Source organism: Phocoena sinus, chromosome 2 (assembly GCF_008692025.1).
Source record: "Phocoena sinus isolate mPhoSin1 chromosome 2, mPhoSin1.pri, whole genome shotgun sequence".
Taxonomy (NCBI): domain Eukaryota; kingdom Metazoa; phylum Chordata; class Mammalia; order Artiodactyla; family Phocoenidae; genus Phocoena; species Phocoena sinus.
The window spans coordinates 173488246-173506566 of record NC_045764.1 but is presented as its reverse complement, the minus strand read 5'-3'; the positions used below and the strand labels follow the sequence as shown (position 1 = coordinate 173506566).

Genomic DNA, 18321 nt, shown 5'->3' with positions numbered 1-18321 from the left:
CCATTTGGGAAGCTGCGCTGCAGTGCGGGGTGCACCTCTGCGGGGACTAACCTCCTAGCTCCTCGCACGAGTGGCCCTGGGTCGCTCTTCAAAGTTGGATGAGTGAACACACTGTCCCACAAACACATCCAGAGAACCTGGGGCTGAGATGCTGGGGCAGGAGGGGCTCGAGGAGTCATGTGGGCCCGGGTGGCAGCAGGGCTTCAACTGCTGAGAGCCAACTCTGAAGGCCTGTAGTGGGGCGCGGGGCTGAGCGGGAGGGCGCCCCCAGGGCAAGAGGCTGTGGGCCGCGCGTCTGCTCCGCTGGTGTACAGCGCGCTGACGGCTGGGGCTGGGGCCGGGTGTGCACGCAGCAGCTGCTCAGTACGTGCTGTGTGTGGAATAGCTACGCGGGGCTGCCCAGCTGCCTTCACCTTGGAGGAAGGCCAAGTGGGACCCGGAGTTTACTGCAAGGTCATTTAGAGGTAGAGAGCTTTCTGGTTCCCGTTCTGGGATTCACTGGTTTGTGATTACAGGCGAGTCATTTCCCTTTCCTGGGCCTCAGATTCCGCTCCATAAATAAGCATAAGAACACCTGTTTCATGGGGTTCTCGTGAGGATTATGCCCGAGATCTAAAAAATAATGAAAAAGACCCTTTTGACACTAAAGAGTCCCTACCTCACTGCTGGGCAGCACGCAATTCCTCTCTTTCTGGGCCCCGCTCCGTGCTGACTGCCAGGGATGCAGGGGGAGTGGGATCCCTGCACTGCAGTGTGATGCCTGTGGTTCACAGACTGACCTCCCGGGGTCGCTCGGTCTGTGCACAGTCGACTGCAGACAAAACTGAATGGCCCTCTGCAGCCAGTGGCCTGGAACACTGGACTTGGGGGTGGCGTTAGAGAAAGTGCGCGGTGTTTCACCGGTTCTGAGAGCACAACTGCAGGGCGTGTTTAGGACGCAGGCCCTGCTCCGGGTGGAGGCAGCCCTGGGACCTGGCACAGGGCTGAGCTGGGGCCAGTTCTGGTTCTGCTTCTAAGTCTTGCTTACTTTGGGCAAGTCATTTCTGTTCTCTGACCTTCAGTTGGCTCGTGTGAGAAATAGTATGGGTAGTAACAACCCCTGACGGCTAATGTGAGGATTAAAATGAAACAAAGTGTGTAAAAGCCCCTTGTAAACTGCAATATGTTATACTCCTGAGAGCCTAGAAGACAGGCCAGTGGAATTAATAAAAAGGAACCTCTGGGCTTCCCTGGTGGCTCAGGGTTGAGAGTCCGCCTGCCGATGCAGGGGACACGGGTTCGTGCCCCGGTCCGGGAAGATCCCACATGCCGCGGAGCGGCTGGGCCCGGGAGCCATGGCCGCTGAGCCTGCGCGTCCGGAGCCTGTGCTCCGCAACAGGAGAGGCCACGGCAGTAAGAGGCCCGCGTACCGCAAAAAAAAAAAAAGAAGGAACCTCTGAGGTCAGGGGAACTGGTCTCGGCCACTCGCTGTAAGGCCGCCACCTTCATCCGCTGGACAATTGTGTTCATATCAGCATTATTTACAAGAGCCAAAATGTCAAAGCAAGAAAAATAATACAGGAAAAATGTGGTCTACACATACGATGGAATATTACGTACTTTAAAAAGGAAGAAAAAAAATTTTTTTTTTAAAGTGAGAAAATTCTGACATATGATACAGCCTGGATGTACCCTGGACATTATGCTCAGTGAAATTAACCAGCCACAAAAACACTTATTGTATGATTCTGTTTATATTAGGTACACAGAGTAGTCAAGTTCATAAGGATGGAAAATAGGATGGTGGCTGCCAGGGGCTATGGGAGTGGGGAGGGGGGAGTTAATGTTCACTGGGCATAGAGTTTCAGTTTGTTTGCTTTTGGTTTTTTTTTTGCGGTACACAGGCCTCTCACTGTTGTGGGCTCTCCCGTCGCGGAGCACAGGCTCCGGACGCGCAGGCTCAGCGGCCATGGCTCCCGGGCCCAGCCGCTCCGCGGCATGTGGGATCTTCCCGGACCGGGGCACGAACCCGCGTCCCCTGCATCGGCAGGCGGACTCCCAACCACTGCACCACCAGGGAAGCCCGGGTGTTAGTGTTTAATGGGGACAGAGTTTCATTTTTGATGCAAACGTTCTGTGGATGGGTGATGATGCTGGTTGCACAATGACGTGGACGTCCTTAATACCACTGATCTGTATGCTTAAAAATGGCTAATAGGGCTTCCCTGGTGGCGCAGCGGTTGAGTGTCCGCCTGCCGATGCAGGGGACGTGGGTTCGTGCCCCGGTCCGGGAGGATCCCACGTGCCATGGAGCGGCTGGGCCTGTGAGCCATGGCCGCTGGGCCTGCGCGTACGGAGCCTGTGCTCTGCAACGGGAGAGGCCACGGAGGTGAGAGGCCCGCGTACGGCAAAAAAAAAAAAAAAAAAAAAAAAAAAAATGGCTAATAAGGTAAATCTGATGATTTTTAAAATTTTAAATAAATTGTTAAAAAGCCAAAAAAAAAAAAAAAAGGAACCTCTCCAGCCTGAGTCTGGGAAGCATATTCCCACCTTTCCTTCATTAACACTGTTACCTTCAAACAGGAAGCCGAGGCCTAGAGCAGTAACTGGCCCAAGGTCACAAAGCACACCATGGCGGCCAGAAGGTGCTCAGAGCAGGCGAGAGGCTCGAGAAGAGAACCCCCTGAGAGAGTCTCACAGCCACGTGAGGGTGGGGATGTCGCCTGCCCAGCTCCCGGCCCAGGGGTCTACCTGTCTCGCCACAGGCCCCTGGAGGCACGCCCTCTCCCGCTGACCCGGGTGAGGATGCAAGCCCCAGGCCTGCCTCCGCAGCACGGCTCCCACAGAGCCGGGACTCCAAGCCCCTCAGAGACGCTGAGTCCCCACCCAGGAGGCACAGAGCAGGTTCAAGCCCTGGCGCTGCCTCACCTGGCAACGTGACCTGGGGAGGCTGCTCCCTCCTTGGCCACCACGACCTCTTTTGTAACTTCAGGACAATGGCACTGGCCCTTCCTCCCAGTTCTAACACTTAAGAAGCTCCTTGGAGGGGGCCGGGGGGGCAGGGCGTCACCCTATGGCCCAAATCCCACCGGCACAGCCCTGGCCCAGCTGTCCAAGAGCAGCTGCAGCGCACAAAGTGCTCTCACAGCCTCTGTCTGCTTTAAGCTCCACTGGGAGGTGAGCAGGCAGGGGGTTAAGATCCTCCAGAGAGGCCGTGGCACCCACCCAGGGCACCCAGCGAGAGAGTGCCAGGACCAGGGCTCACGAGGCCTTCGGACAGAGCACAGGACAGGGTCAAGGACGGGCCTCAGTCGCACAGGCCTGGCGGGTCATGTCCGCCCATCTCCAGCAGTACAGCCTTGGCCACGTTACTGAATCCCCAGATGACTACCTCTTAATATACCCGGGAGGGCTGTGCTCAATAAGTGAATGACACAGGACACTGCCAGGCTGATCACGAGGCTGCAGCGCCGGCGAGCTCTCCCCACCCACCGTGAAACCACACCCTCTCACGGTCACTGGCAAAGCAGCAGTGAGCTGGCTCCCCTTCCTTTCTGGTCAGGCCTGTTCCCCCGCCCCCGTGTCTCTCTGGGAGTCCTGGCTGCAGCCACAGGTGTGTCCTCCAGGGTGGCCCTTGCTGCTGGGGGGTTACCTTCTCTGGATGTCCATCTCATCAGGAGACGGGCCATTCTGCACCTGACGCTGGCTGGAGGAGCCTGTGGGGCAGAGAAGCACAAGAGCGCAGCAGTTAACAGAGAAGCAAGGACCCCCGGGACTCTCCCTGCCTCTGCCCTCTGGTCCCACCCGAGATGGTCTCAACCGCTGGTCCTCAGCCCTGCAACACCCTGTCCCACCTCACCCTCTCAGTCAAACCTCCTTCTCCCTTTCTTGCGGCTCTTGCCTTGGCGCCAGTAAAGGGGGTGCCATTTCACACGGCTCAGAATCACCCCTTCTCGCCTGACCCCTCTGGCTTCCCTCTCAAACTGCACTTGCTGTTGCCACTTCCTCACTTGCCACTGTGCCCTCGACCCTCAACGTCTGGCTCCGGCCTCTCTCTGTCCCACAAAGCTGTTCTAACTAAAATTTGGAATCACTGAACCCAGTAGATCCATTTTATTCCGCCTTTTGAGCAGGCGAATGACCCTTACGGCAGGTATGTGTCGGAGCCGGGGTTTCAGCACCGGGTCTGGGCCGCAGCCCCGTGCCCCTCACCGCGATGTGACGCCCTCCTGCCTGCATCTAGGAGTCTGGAGCTGTGCGGTGGGCAGAAGAGGACAGAGCAACTGTGGAGCCTTCCAGGCTACATTCTTGCCCTTGACCCTGAAGGCAGGGCCCCAGAACAGGCGAGGTCTGTGGAGTGTACCTCCTGTTCAGACCGGGGCTGGTGCTGTGTTACATTCACAGGAAAATCAAGCTTTTGCTCCAATCTGAGAAGGAGCTGATTGTTCCTTCTCTTTGCCAGCTCAGGTGTCACTGGGGAACTGCGGAGTCACAGCAGTGGGGGAGGGACTCCGGGCAAGCTGGCCTCATGCCTCGCTGCCTAGGTGGGGAAGGGGCATTGTCTCCTCTCTAGGATGAGGGGCGTATGACAAAATCCACGATGGGCAGAAGGCTTCTCCCACAGGTGCTTCAAACAGCTGAGAGATTAGCAGGGCGTCCCCTGGGTCAGGGGCACAGCGGCACAGAGAGTAACAGAATCTCAAAGCCGAAACAGGTCATCTGATTCTGGGGCAAGCTTCTGCCCAGCGCAGGTGCCCTCCAGGCCGGCTCTCCGAGCATGATCCCCGCAACGCAAGCCTCACCTCCCAAGGGAGCAGGTCCCTTCCTACACCGAGGTCCCAAATCTACCCACCCAGGAAGGCCCGATTTCCACCCCCAGGTGTGACAACACCAGTCCTTTCCAAGCCGGGAGTTTGCTTCCATATTCAGCAGGGCCCAGTCCTAGGCCCCAGTATGGGCTTCAGTCACGTTTTCAGTGAGCCTTGCTTTGCCGCTTCCGGACCCCTGTGTGGATGCTTTAGTTGGGGAAAGAGGATCCAGGTGGTGGGCAGTGGGCCAGCTGCTTGACGGGAGGAGGGCCTCCCAGCACCTGAGGATAAATTTCTCCCCTGGGTGGCCCTGCCTGACCCTGCCTTGTTCAATGCCAACTGCTGAACTCAGGGGCCGGGCAGGAGAGAAGACGCCTGCGTACTCTTTACAGAGGTGACTACATAAATATCTGGTGGCCTGGCCCATTAGTAGGTGTGAAATAAATACTGGTTTGCTTTTCCTGTCTCTAAACATGCTTGCTCTGCTTTATTTAACATAAAATAACCCTGCTCTTTCTAAAAACTGGTTTTTCTGTAAATATGTCCAGTATAGACATTAGAAAAATTTTCAAGTTTAATAAAGAAAAAACATTCCTAATAAAAAAAAAAAAATCCGCGGTGGAGGGGATCTCTTTTCTCTCCTACTCCGTGAGGCGCAGGCCTTAGGGCTCCTCTCCTCTTGTTCTCAGGAAACCAGAGAAAGAATACGAGAACACTGCTTTACAGCAGCGTCAGAGCACTTCTCTTAATTTAATTTAGTTCCTGTAATTCTCACAACCCTACTGGACAGCTCCCAGGAAGGCTTGTAACAGGCGAGGGAACAGCCCAGAAAGGGTAAGTGACACACCTGTAAACAGGAGAACCAAGCTCAGACGACCCGCAAAACGCCACTTTCTTTCTTAAATTCCATCGCACCGTGTTGTCGGCTGAGACCGGCCCATAGGATGAAGAGTCCCGGGTGAGGGGCTACAGCCCTCAGACAGCGCCCAGGCCCTGCCTGGTGTCCACGTGGCGGACAGTGCCACCCACTCAGCCCAGCATTTGGGGCTCAGGCCTGACAGCTGGACTCCTGCCTTATTCCAAGACCCGGCCTCGGCTGCTGGGCCCGTGCCCGCGTCCGGATCTGCCCCTCTTCCGGGGCCAAGCCCCTGCCCCGGAGCCCCCGCCTGGCCCCTGGTCTGAGGATGGGAGCCCACCCTCGCTCTGACCGGGCCCCTCCAGCTGTCAGGACCCCCGCTGGCAGCCAGCTGCCACGGCGTGAACTGCGGAGGTCCTGCGCTTGTGCCCCTTGTTCTGCCCGCCGGCCTGGACTGCCTCCTGACACCCTCAGCTGGCCGGCCTGGTCAGGGTGGGAGGACCGAGCATAGCCCTCGCTGCTCCCAGAGGGCTCCAGTCCCTGCGCGCGAGGCATCTCAAAATGAGCCGGCTAGAACTTTAGACACTACAGGGCAGGAAGAGACAACACTGGTTGTGTAAGGCCTCCCATTCTTCTTAACCTCAGAAAACGTGGGTATGTTTTGAGCTGCGAGGGTCCTTAGCATTAGGAAGCACAGGCCCTCTGTCTCAGAGGGGAGGGGTCTGTCCAGGGTCGCGCGGGGCGTGCCTCCTTCCTCCTGGCCCATTCCACCCACTGGCCACGGTGCCCCACTGGCAGAGGCGGGAGGAGAACGGGGAGGAGGCTCCACCCTCCAGGACGGTCTAGGGCCTTTGGGAAGCCTGGGCACAGTCCATCTGTAGATGCCTCTTGTGTTGAGATCTCAGGGCGGGAGCATCGGGTGGCTGGTCATCACTCCCGTCTGTCCCGCGTCCCAAGTTACTTCCCATGATTCTCTGAGCGGTGTGATCAGAAGCCAAACACGCGGAGTGTCCTGCGCCCGAGTCCCCGCAGGCCAGCCGTGCCCCCACCTCCAGGATCCAGGATCCAGGTGAGGACCGCAGGCCACCCCACCCCCCAGTCTCCTTAGCTACCAAGTTCTCTGCTGCTGCGTCTGAGATCCCAGCAGAATCCACCTGCCTCTCCCTGTTCACGTGGCTGCCTCAGCATCTCTCCTGGACCCGTGCCTTAGTCAACCAAAGGGACCTCCGCCTCTACCCACACCCCTTTCTCCCCATCCAGCTTCCACACTGACACTGCAGACCACGTGATCTCTGGAAAACACAAGTCTGACCCTTATGGGGTCAAGTCCAAGCTCAATGGAGTTAAGAGTCCAGCCCATCCCCACAGCCGCTTCTCCTGGACTCACCCCCCGCCCCCCAGCAGGCCTTCTGCACCTGCTCACTAAGCCTGGATCACCTGCTGTGCTTCCCACCTCCCCGTCTCTGTGTGGCCCCCATCCACCCGGGACACCTTCCTCACCTACCACGTCTTCAAGGCCCAACTGCATAGCTGCCTCTGCCAGGAAGCCTGCCCTACATCCTCCTGCCTCCACTGCTTGGCCTCTCCCACACCATTTTCTGATATTACAGTGATTGGAGGGCAGAGACCACGCCTGTCACTCATCACTCCCTGCTCAAGACCGGCTCACATCAGGTACTTGGCGTATTTTATCAAACGGAGTTGGGAAGGTCTGAGGGAACCTTGGTGTGATCACCAAGCCCAGGGAAAAAAGCACAGGTGAAGGAATGGGACTGAACTCGCTCAGATGAAAATAAGACCTACCTAGAAGTGAGCCACAGAAACACAGGGCTCCCCAGGTCCGTGCCTGTTCAGAGAGGAGGCCGACTGAGGCACAGTTCCCAGGCTAACTACTCCCCGCCGGCACCAGGGGCCCACTGCCGCCCGGAGAAGGGGTGTTGGTGGCTTTGAGAGGTGGGGAGGGGGCTTGCCCAAGGCCATGGGGCTCGGTGTCACAAGCTTGCCAAGTCTGGGAGCTCCAACTAAGATAGATGCTGCCCTTCTCTCACTCACTTCAAACAAGGTTTGCAAAGTCACAATAAAGAGCCTAATTTGCACTACAGACACATGACAAAGGGGAAAATTTAACGTGGAACATGGACTCAACATCGGGAGAAGCGGGGTGCCTGTGAGCTTCTGGTGTCTTGTGGGTCCAGCCCACAGCGTCAGAGTGCACACCCTGGTGGCAGGCCAGGGCAGGGGGTGGCCCGTGCCCGATGGAGCCCCTGTCTGACCACAGAGAGGAGCCTGGAGATGGGACAGGCAGGCTCGTCCGCTCTGAGTCCATCTGACATGATTCTTCTTGGGGAAGGAGTGACTTCTTGTCCCCTGAGGCCCACATGCCAGCTTCAGGTCGGAGTCCCATCACACACCCACTCCTACAAACAGGCTGGTGACTCAGAGGAGGCCCTTTTACCCTTGGGGGTCATGAGGTGGGGGACGGGAAGGAGAGACAACACCAGAGGGGAGGGGCAGGCTGGCCAGACCCAGGCCACGAGCCCGCCCGGGAGGGGGGCTGGCAGCCGAGGGCCCTAGGGCAAGTCACTGAGTGACCGGAGGCCACACTGAAGGGGAGAGAGGGGCTGGGAGGACTGAGGTCAGACCTGGGGCCTCAGCAGCGAGCAGGGCACGAACGACCCTGCGCCCTCCACGGGGTACAGGGCTGTTCCCAGGTGGGGTGAGAGCGCCTGGTCTGGGTACTGCGCCCCGAAGACTTCCACGGCCTCCATCTGTGACGCAGATTCCAGCGTGAGATGCGATCGTCCTCGGGAACACTGCCCTCATTTAGCAGCAAGGGGCCGGGGAGAGCAGATGGAGGAAAAGCCGGCTGCACAGGGTCAGGCTTCCGGGAGAAGGGACCCAAAGGGGCTGACCCCCGGCCCCGCCCCAGCCTTGCTGAGAGGGGTGCAGGGGACAGGCGGGTCCCAGGCCATGCTCTGCTGTGCAGGGGGCACCTCCTCACGGGGACACTGCGAACCCAGGCTCCCTGTCCCCTAGGACGTATTACGTGCACCTGTATGTGCCAGGACCTGGGCGCACAGCCGTCCGACTTAACCCCCAGGCACGTAACTGTCCTGTTCTCCACGTGCCCGGCACTTCACGTACTTCTTGGCATCCGGTCAACACTCGACAAATATCTGATGAATGAATGAACGATCGGGCCCCAGGCAAACTGTCTGATGATCACCAACAACTGCCGAGGCTGTGCAGGGAGCACACTCTAGAGCTTTCCCCTCACGCTGCAAACAGGCCGTGGCCGAGCTGGGGACGCACCTCACGAGCGGGAGATTCGCGAGCAGGGAGACACCGCGGTCACCAGCGGGGGTGGCACTTGGCCAACTCGAGGCGACAGGATGTGGGATGAGAGAACGCAAGTTTATCGAGCAGCCACCATGCTGCGGGCTAGGTCCTGCGCCAGAGACTCCCAAACGTCACTCACTTAACCCACACCCTCACCCCAGGAGCGTTGGTACCATCCGTATTTTATCCTAAGGAAGCCAGAGAGCAGAGGATGTCAAGTGACTTCAGCTCCCTTAGACACATGCCCTTGAACTGCTCCACCTCCCGGGGAAGGAAGGGCTGGGGAGGCCGGATGGGAGGACAGGGGCAGAGGGTCCTAGAGAGCAGCGTGAAGGGCGGGAGGCAGGCAGCGGCTGCCGGGTTGCGGGGGGAGTGGGGGGAGCCCTGGCGCCCTTTCCCGGCCGGAGTCCAGCCCCCGCAGACTCTCAGCACCCACTGGCCTCTGGAGAGGGAGACTGTGGGTCGGCCTGCCTGCCGCCATCCTGCCTGACCCCACGTAGGTGCCCTGCCCACGTAGTGCTTGGGTGAAGTGAGCGCAAATGAACGCTCCTGACCCAGGAGAAGGATCTGTATCCCAGGCTCTCAGCTGTGCAGAGCCTGAAGGGCCGCAGCGAGGAGAGATCCCAGAGCCTACCCGGGGTCTACTTCCCAGTGGGCTGAAGCCCGTCTTGCTGGCACTGTTCCCACGGGAGCCGGTCAGGACCAGACAGGGGCCTGGACGGTGGAGAGCGGAGCTCGTGTTCCCCCTCCAGTTCTCCCAGCACCCCTCATTCCTGTTTCCCAGCTCCTCCCCGTTCCTGGTTAGCCTCCCTGGACTGTTTCAGTTTGTTCAAATCCCCTCTGGAGTGAACCTGGAGCCGGGGAGACCCAGGTTCTTGCTGGATTTCGGCCACGCGGTAGTTAAGCCCCTCCCCGCTCCTGGCCTCAGTTTCCTATAGAGTGAGAAGGATGGAAGCAAGGATCTCCTAGTTCTGAACCTCTGCAACTTAAAAGGACAAACAAGGAAATACACCTAAACGTTCACAGTGGCTACCTCTGGATTGTGGGTTCTTCCCCTCTTTTTGAACTTCCAAATTCTGCACAAGCAGGACGCATCAGCTTATAATAAAGAAACAAAAGACTAAGAGTCCCCACGGAGGGGATAAGCGCTCCACTGCGACTCCACCCTGAGTCTGGCTGTGCAGGGCAGGCAGAGGCCGTACCGCTCCTGCCCCAGGTACCGCACTTCAAGTTACACAGCTGAGGTAGGCAGATAAGCACTGCGGACACCTTCTCATGAGAAAGGCTGTCCTCCTGCTGGCCATTAACATTTATGAGGCCCTGGGACACCAGCCCCCAGCTCCTCTGGGACAGAAGGGACAGGCCAGGTTTCCAGGCAGTCTCTACAGGAAAGGCATCCCCTGGGCCTCCTGAAAGATGGAACCTGAGATCCCAGCAGCACCAGAAACCAAGGATCCAGCACCTGCTCAGTGATGCCTGATGGAATTTCTGGCCAGCAAGTGACAGCCACCTGGCCCAGGCTGGGCAGAGCCCCAAGCCCTTTCGAGCCCCCTTCCCCTCTGCCGTCTCTCCGGCTGACTCCTCTTCCTTTCTCCAGAGGTGCCTCCATTTCGGACCGCCTCAGAGCCACCCTTCGAGATGGGGTGCAGCCTTCCCTCCTCGTGTCTAGGTTCCTGCTGCCAAGCAAGCAGACACACACGTGGGAATGGAGCCTGTGATCCGGGCCTAAGCTCAGGCCTGGCCACGGTCTTCAGAGCCACCCTGCCAAGGCCACCCAGGAATCGGTGGCAGAGCTGGGACCGGCGCCCAGGACAAGTGTCTCCCAGCCCAGGGCTCTGTCCACACCAGCACGCTGACGCTCGGCTCTGGCTAGACAGACAGCTGCCTCACCACCTCTGAGACGCTTAGGAAGCCCAGGCAGGGGTGCTTAACCCACCTCCTGAGCTTGGCTCGGCAGGAGACAAATCCCGACGGCCACCGCCCTGCCAGTTCGATTGCTTGCTGAAAGTTACCCCGTGTCAATTTTTCTAGTGCCTTTTCTGCCAGTCCTTATGAGTGAATTTAGGCTCAGTGGCCGATACGTGAGGCAGCTTGTTTTGTTTTACTCAGATCACCAGGGCCAGCTGTTTTATCATCCACTGCAATCCTGTAATATACCCTCATCCATGGGCCCGCCAGTTATGGCTCAACCCCAGGGTGACCGGTGGTTAAAGCTGTGTCTAAGAGGCCAGTGTCGAAACGACCTGTAGACCCAGGTGAGCATGTGCAGGTGCAGAGGCTGTAATTCAGAGAGGGGCGAACTGCCCAAGGCCACACAGTAAGAAGCACCTACCGGCCTTGCAATGAAGCACCAGCATGGCACGCCGGAGAGGAAAGGCCCTGTCACTCTATCGACAGCAGGAGGCCTGTGTGCCACCCTGGGTGCTAGCAAGCAGGGTCCCCTCTCCTGGCATAGAGGGATCCTGAGGCCAGGGGAAAGGGAGGGACTTGCCCAAGAACACATCCAAACAGGGGCGAACGGGGCGAGAACCCAGGTCTCCTGGCTTCCAGGCCAGGATGCTGCCAACCAGCCTGCTTAGTCCCACTCAGGCTGTGGTCCTCAGGCCAATTATCATCCTAGTAAAATACTTTTTCTCCCTTTCTTAATAAGCTCCTTTCAGAACACATCACGCACCTTGAAGAGGATCTCAAATAGAACAGAGTGCAATAAAACCTGTCACACATTTATTGCCCGCGTGACAAACCACCTTTGCGTCATTTTTGTGATTAATCTGCTCAATTATCCAGGGCAGAGCCTGTCAGACCTATGTCATAGACGGGGAAACTGAGGCTTGGAAAGGGTGAGCGATTTCCCAAGGCCACAGGCACCCCAAGTGGACGGGGCTGCTGGGACCGGAGCCCACACTGGCCGCGGCCCAGCCCGCGTGCTGCCGCGTCTGCCCACCCTTCCTGCAAGGCCTCGGTCAGAACAGCATCTCAACCCTCCGACCATCAGTGACAGGGAGGTCGTCGCAAGACCCAGAGCTCCGGCCCCGCCTCCCCCAGCACCTGGGAGCGGAAGGGGAGGCCCGGGAGGAGCGGGGAGGAGGGGGAGGGGCTCCCGTCACCTACAGCTCACTCTGCAAAGGACGGTGCAGTCGCAGTGGCAGAAGCAGAAGCAGTGGAAGGTCCACTCCCTGCTGACCATTACGGGCAGGCCCCGGGGCGCAGTCCGGAGGCGCGCTGCTCACATCCTGCCCACTTACCTCTCCTTCCTCAGCCGCCTGGCTTGGGCACTGGGAAACTGATATGCCGGGCAGCCGTCAAATGGGCTTCGCCGCTTCAATGTTTAATGAGGCTTTCCAGCTAACCTATCAGAACCTGCCTGCCTACCCGACTCCAGAAAGCTCTGGGGGCCCAGGAGGAGGGTCCAGACCCCTCGTGGGGCCAGCCCACGGGCCCTGGTGACGCCAGGTGTCTTCCAGAAGGAGCCTCCCACCGTGGCTCACTCTCCTCTTGCCCCCGTGGGCTGTGGGAGGGGACGAGGTGGGTGCGGAGCCAGAGGGTACAGGTGACCAACCGAGGGAAGAGTCCCAGGCACCGCTGACCTTGGCCGCCGGCTCTTCCCGAGCTCCATCCGGCCGTTCCTTGGATTTCCTCTCCTCTCCTCGCTGCTTCTCTCAGCCAATCCCTGCCCCTCCTGCCTGCTTTCCAGCCCAACCAGCTTCAAGGCCCGCGGGAAGTTAATCCTTCACCCCCTTCCTCCACCCTGGATCCCCTTCTGCCATCATACCTGTGGGTGCAGTGGCTGCTCCTTCCGCTGTGAAGGTGTCTGTGCACTTCCCCAGCTGGCAAAGCCCCAGGGCCCATAAAGCCCAGTCAAGTGGGTCGCCGACCCCGTGGAGCCTTCCCCGACTCCTAGGTTGCCTCCTGCTGTCTCTCTGTCTCTGACTCTTCTCCTTGAGCCCTGCTCTCACACGAAACATCAGAAAGCATAACGCTTCTGTGCTGGTCCCCACGTGGGAAACATCATTCCCATGGGTCCCTTGGGAAACGCTTCCCGGCTCCCAGCCCCCTCCTGCAGCTCCTCTTTCCCTACCAGTGACCTACTGGGGTCAGGCCCCATCTCCCTTACCATCTTCCCTTGTGATGCTGACTGCTCCCTCTTTACTGCCCTGAGCTAAAATGCAAATATGTATGGATTTGTAAGGTACCACAGAGGACTTCAAAGGAACCTGGGATTCCCCCAGACTTGTTGCCTAGGAGGGGCATCTCAAGGTTGGCACCTCCTACCCCCCCCCGCCCCCGACCTTCCTCCCTGACGCGGGGCTCACACGGCCTTGCCTGTCCAAATCTTTCCCCGGATGATTAACACATCGGTTCTGCTGGGCTCTGGGGCCTTGGGTAGCTAGTCGCTTTCCCTCTTTGGGACTTAATTTCCCACCTGCGGGGCTGAGCCAGAGGAGGCAGCAGGTGCTGAGAGCAGCACTCCCCGTTTACACAGTGCACGGACTTGAAGCCACTTGGGAGTTAAATTTGAGTCCTGGCTCTGTCACTCTTTGACCTTGGGCATATTGCTGAAGCTCTTTCACTCTGTTTTCTGGTCTGAAACACAACGAGAGCATCCCTTATCTTGGGGTGTGGATCTTCAACGCGTTAGTGTCAGCCTAGAGTCTGACATAGCACGACCCAGCCCTCTGCCAGTGCCCCTTCTTCTTAGGGAATTCTGAGTGACTAACATTTCATATCTCTATCTATTAAGTTCTCATAACACATCCCAGGAGTGGAATTATCGTTACCTCAGCAGGCCAGGGACGCCCAGAGAGATTAAAAGCTTGTCTACATCAAGTAAGTGACAGAGTCAGAAGCAGAACGAGCTCCTGCAGCCTCCGAGCCCATGTTGTGTCCCCATCAGCTTCCTGTCTCTTCAGAGGTCAGCTCTGCAATGGGTCATGTTGAGAAAACTCCCCAAAGGGGAGGTCTTCAGGAGCAGTTTCTCTCCTTGGTATCCAGTGGTCAGAAATGCAACTCCGGGCCACCCCACCAGCCACGGACCACTTCTCCTTAGAAAAGCGCTATGTGTTAGGTGCAAGCAGCTGGAGAAACTGAAGGTGAGGCTGTAACCGAAGCTAGGATGCGGGTCAGCAGAGCTGAGTGTTAATTCTCTTTGGGCTTTAGTGTCTCCATTACCTCCAACTGCTGAAGGCGCAGTGGATGGGATCCGCAGAATTCACACCCTGCAGGTGGCAGGGCTCGGACCCCGACTAAGCTGCCTGCTCCACCTCCAGCTGCTAGATGCTCCAGAAGCGTGTGACGACATTTCAACAGCAGTGTTTGCAAAGGGAATCACGAGCTACCGAAACAGTCAGGCAAACAGCTGGGTTTGAGCCCTGCTGCTGCCGGTGCGGGACTTTCCCAGCTAGTTTCTCTGTGTATAACACGAGGGTCTTGGCTGATATGGCTTGTAAAGTCCTTTTCTACACTATGAGCCTATGAACTAGCTAATTAAATGCATTTGTTTCTTCAGCAAGGATTTATTCTAAGTTTTCTAGATGAGCTCACGTAAGAACGTCCTGCCAGTCATGTGTGGCTTGGCTAACCTCCAGCTGTGCCTGGGTCACTGAGGTCACATGGGAGGGCTGCTCCTGCAGTCTGCCGCTGAGGCCAGGCCACTCTCCGCCCTCCACGCCTCAACTGGAGAGGCCCCTGCGCCTTGGGCAGACCCTTCCACAGCGTGGACGCCTCAACTGGAGAGGCCCCTGTGCCTTGGGCAGACCCTTCCACAGCGTGGGGTGCTCTGCGCTACGTGCAGAAACAGGAGGGCACAGAGCACCCTTCTGGAGCATCAGTTTTTTGCGGTACGCGGGCCTCTCACTGCTGTGGCCTCTCCCGTTGCGGAGCACAGGCTCCAGACGCGCAGGCTCAGCGGCCATGGCTCCCGGGCCCAGCCGCTCCGCGGCATGTGGGATCTTCCCGGACCGGGGCACGAACCCGCGTCCCCTGCATCGGCAGGAGGACTCTCAACCACTGCGCCACCAGGGAAGCCCTGGAGCATCAGTTTTACTGAATGGGAAATAATTCCAAATAGGGAAGGAGGCACAGATACACCATGGAGAAGAACATAAAATCTGCGTGAGTTTTTACAACACGGCCCAGGACTTGCAAGGACTTTGGAGGCTAGGATGCGGGGTCTCTTGCAGCTCCACCGCACACCAGCCCCAGTACAGGCGGGATCCTGACCAGCATCCGGGGCCCTGCGAGTCACTCTCTGAGCCTCGCCCCGGTGTGCTCTCCTAACCTCTCTGTTCTTCAGTCGGTCGCCTGCGTCCTCCTGAAATGTTGCTCTCTTTCCCGCCTTTCTCCGGTGCTTCCTCTGCCTGTGATGTGGCACGTTCCCACCTCTGCCCCACAAGCCCATGGCCCCAGGCTTGCTCAGGGACTTGGTGAAGCCCCGCCCGCCAGGCCCCAGGCTGCCCTTTTATCAGAGTTGTGTAGGTGCCTGTGTGCACCCCTGCCGGACCGTGAGCGCCTTGAGAAGTGAAATACCCTACATTTATGCCCCCACACCACCGTGTCTACTTCTCAAAACCACCTGACAGGCTGTTAGTACAACCCCATGCAACAGATCAGAAATGGAGTTTCAGAGGCATGAATTACCCCCAATCGGTGGTAAAGTTGGGTGAAGCCAGGACTCTTTCAGTCCCACCCGTCTGCCACCGCAAACAGCATGCCGTGTCCCTCCAAAGCTGGGAGACAGCTGGGGTGCTATCCACGGACAGTGGCAACGGGCTGGCCGGCTGGGGCAAACCATCGCGGAGTCCACTTAGAAGCCACAGGCTGTGGCCAAGACCAGGAGCTACAGAGGCAGAGCACGAGGCTCTCAGGTCTCAGGAAGTCCCAGGCAGCTGGGAATCGGCAAGGACGCTCCCTCTAAGCCCTGGCAAGAGCCACGGCGCCAGGGCAGGATATCAGCATGTAATTTTTCACCTCTGAAGATCTGTCTGGCAGGGAGAGGAGGCCATGAAGGCCTGGGGCTCGAGGGGAAGGTCTAGGCCCTTCAAGACCTGGCCCTGACTGTTCTGTAAGCCTCACCGATTCCCCCACACCCGTCCAGGGTGGGAAGTGCCCCCGTGAAAGGCTCAACACGTCTCTGTGCCTTTGCACGTGCAGCTTCCTCACCTGACTGTCCTCTCTCTTCTCTAACTGGCAAACTTCTATCTGACCTTGAAGCCCCAGATCCAGCATGCCCTCTGCAGAGGCTTTCCTGGAGCCCTGTCCCTGCATCTCAGGCTCCCGAGGCCCTGGACTTACTTCCCTCTGTCCCCGCACTGGCCACACTGTACTGTCAAGTCCCTGTTCTCTGCCTGACTGAGCTCTGCAGACGCGGGAACCGTGTCTTGGTCCTCTCTGTGTGCTGGTGCACGGCCCATAACAGAAGAGGCCCAGGATATGCCTGGTCCTTCATCCACCACACAAACGTCACTGTGCACGGCACTGGGGATACAGCCGTGGACACAAACCGCTCTCCTGGGCCCTTGGTTCTCGAGAGGAAAGACAGGCAACACGGTAGCACGTAACAGGAGGAACGCAGCAGGAAGAGCTGAAGGGGCAGGTGTGTGGGTCCTGCCTCCCTGACGAGGCGTCATGTGAGCCATGGGTTACTCGGAGGGAAGAGCATTCCAGACAGAAGGGACACCGGGGTGCAGGGGCACGTGTGGCACAATCGGGGGGCGACCAGGAGGCCGCTGTGATCGGATGTAAGTGGGTGAGGTAGAGAGTGGGGCGGAAGTGAATGAGCAAGGCAGTCAGGGCCAGGGAGGTCCACGCGGGCCTCGGTCAGGGTTTGGATTTGATTCTGGGTCAGACTGTAAGTCTCTGGAGAGTCCTGAGCAAGGCTCGACCTGGCTTGACCTAGACGTGGAAAGATCAATCTGCTTGTGTGTGGAGAACAGACTAAGCGCAGAAGCAGGCAAATCAAGTAGGTGTCCACTGTGAAAGCCCAGTCGTTTGTTGAATGAATAAATGATGAATGAAGGCAGGCAGCTGACAAGCGGGTGGGGGGCAGGGTCTCAAATCCTCACACCCTGTCCACTCTAGAAGCTGCAAGTTGCATCCAAGTCCAGCACCTGGGTTTCTGCGTCCCTGGGCTGGTCACTTACTAAAATATTTGAGCTGGCTCTTATCCTATATGAGCTAAAGTTGGCAGAAGGCTGACCTGGAAATTATCATTCTTTAGGAAAGATATTAGGTATGCTAACCGAGAAAAAAGAAAATAGATGCTAATTAATTTTTGACTTATTTCAGAAGAAGCAGGCATTTCGATATAAAGATAGGCCAGGGGGCTTCCCTGGTGGCGCAGTGGTTGAGAGTCCGCCTGCCGATGCAGGGGACACGGGTTCGTGCCCCGGTGTGGGAGGATCCCACATGCCGCGGAGCGGCTGGGCCCGTGAGCCATGGCCACTGAGCCTGCGCGTCCGGAGCCTGTTGCTCCGCAACGGGAGAGGCCACAACAGTGAGAGGCCCGCGTACCGCAAAAAAAAAAAAAAAAAAAAAAAAAAAAAAAGATGGGCCCGGTTAAATGCCCATAATAATCAACCCGTGATCAAGCTGGGTTATGATTTAGAAAGTGTGGAGGCCACCAGCTGACTGGGATCTCTTTGACAGGCCATCTGGCTCACTGGGCAAAGGCCTGGACTTTGAATCGGAGACTTGGGCTCCGTCACTCACTAGTGTAGCCTTTGGCGAATCACTGCTGTGAACCTTCGTTTCTTCAGCCTTAAAGTGGGGACAGGGATTCCTAACCTGTCCCCGACAGTCTCAGGAGGATGCCAGGGGACCCAGTGAGACCAGGCGGGACAGGTACGACAAAAGACACGTTCCTTTCCTCGAGGAGCATGTGGGCCAGCCCCCGGGCACGTCACCGTTTCTCCCCACACCAGTGAGGACTCCGGTCGTTGCTGAGGGCTGAGATCTCAGACAGGGTCCTGGGATGGGGTGCTCCAGGGGCAAGCATGACAATTTGCATTCTTAGGGTGCTTTACAGCTTGCAAGTCACATTCCCACTTATGTTATCATTTGAGTCTCACAGCGACTTTGCAGGTGGTTGTTATAACCACCTTTAAAGATGAGGAAACTGAGGCTCGGGGTGATGAAACGGCTTGCTCAAGGTTTCACAGGCTCTTGTGTGACAGGGCCTGGAGCACGGGCCTGGCACTCCGTCCTCTGCCCCCAGAGTCTGTGTCATCTGTCAGTCGCTGTGCTGACCACAGGCTGCTCACCACGACCCAACCCGAGATGTACTTGGTGGGCTCTGGCGAGGCGGGCATCCATAATGGACCACTGAGGCGCTCAAGCCCTGAC

At 57.9% G+C, this 18321-nt stretch overlaps 1 protein-coding gene across 1 annotated transcript in view; it reads right to left on the bottom strand.

Moving 5' to 3' along the window:
* EVL (Enah/Vasp-like) overlaps positions 1–18321 on the bottom strand; it is a 165693-nt gene that overhangs the window by 20619 nt on the left and 126753 nt on the right. The window contains 1 exon segment of the mRNA XM_032621497.1: positions 3632–3695. Coding sequence (XP_032477388.1) covers positions 3632–3695 — 64 coding nt within the window.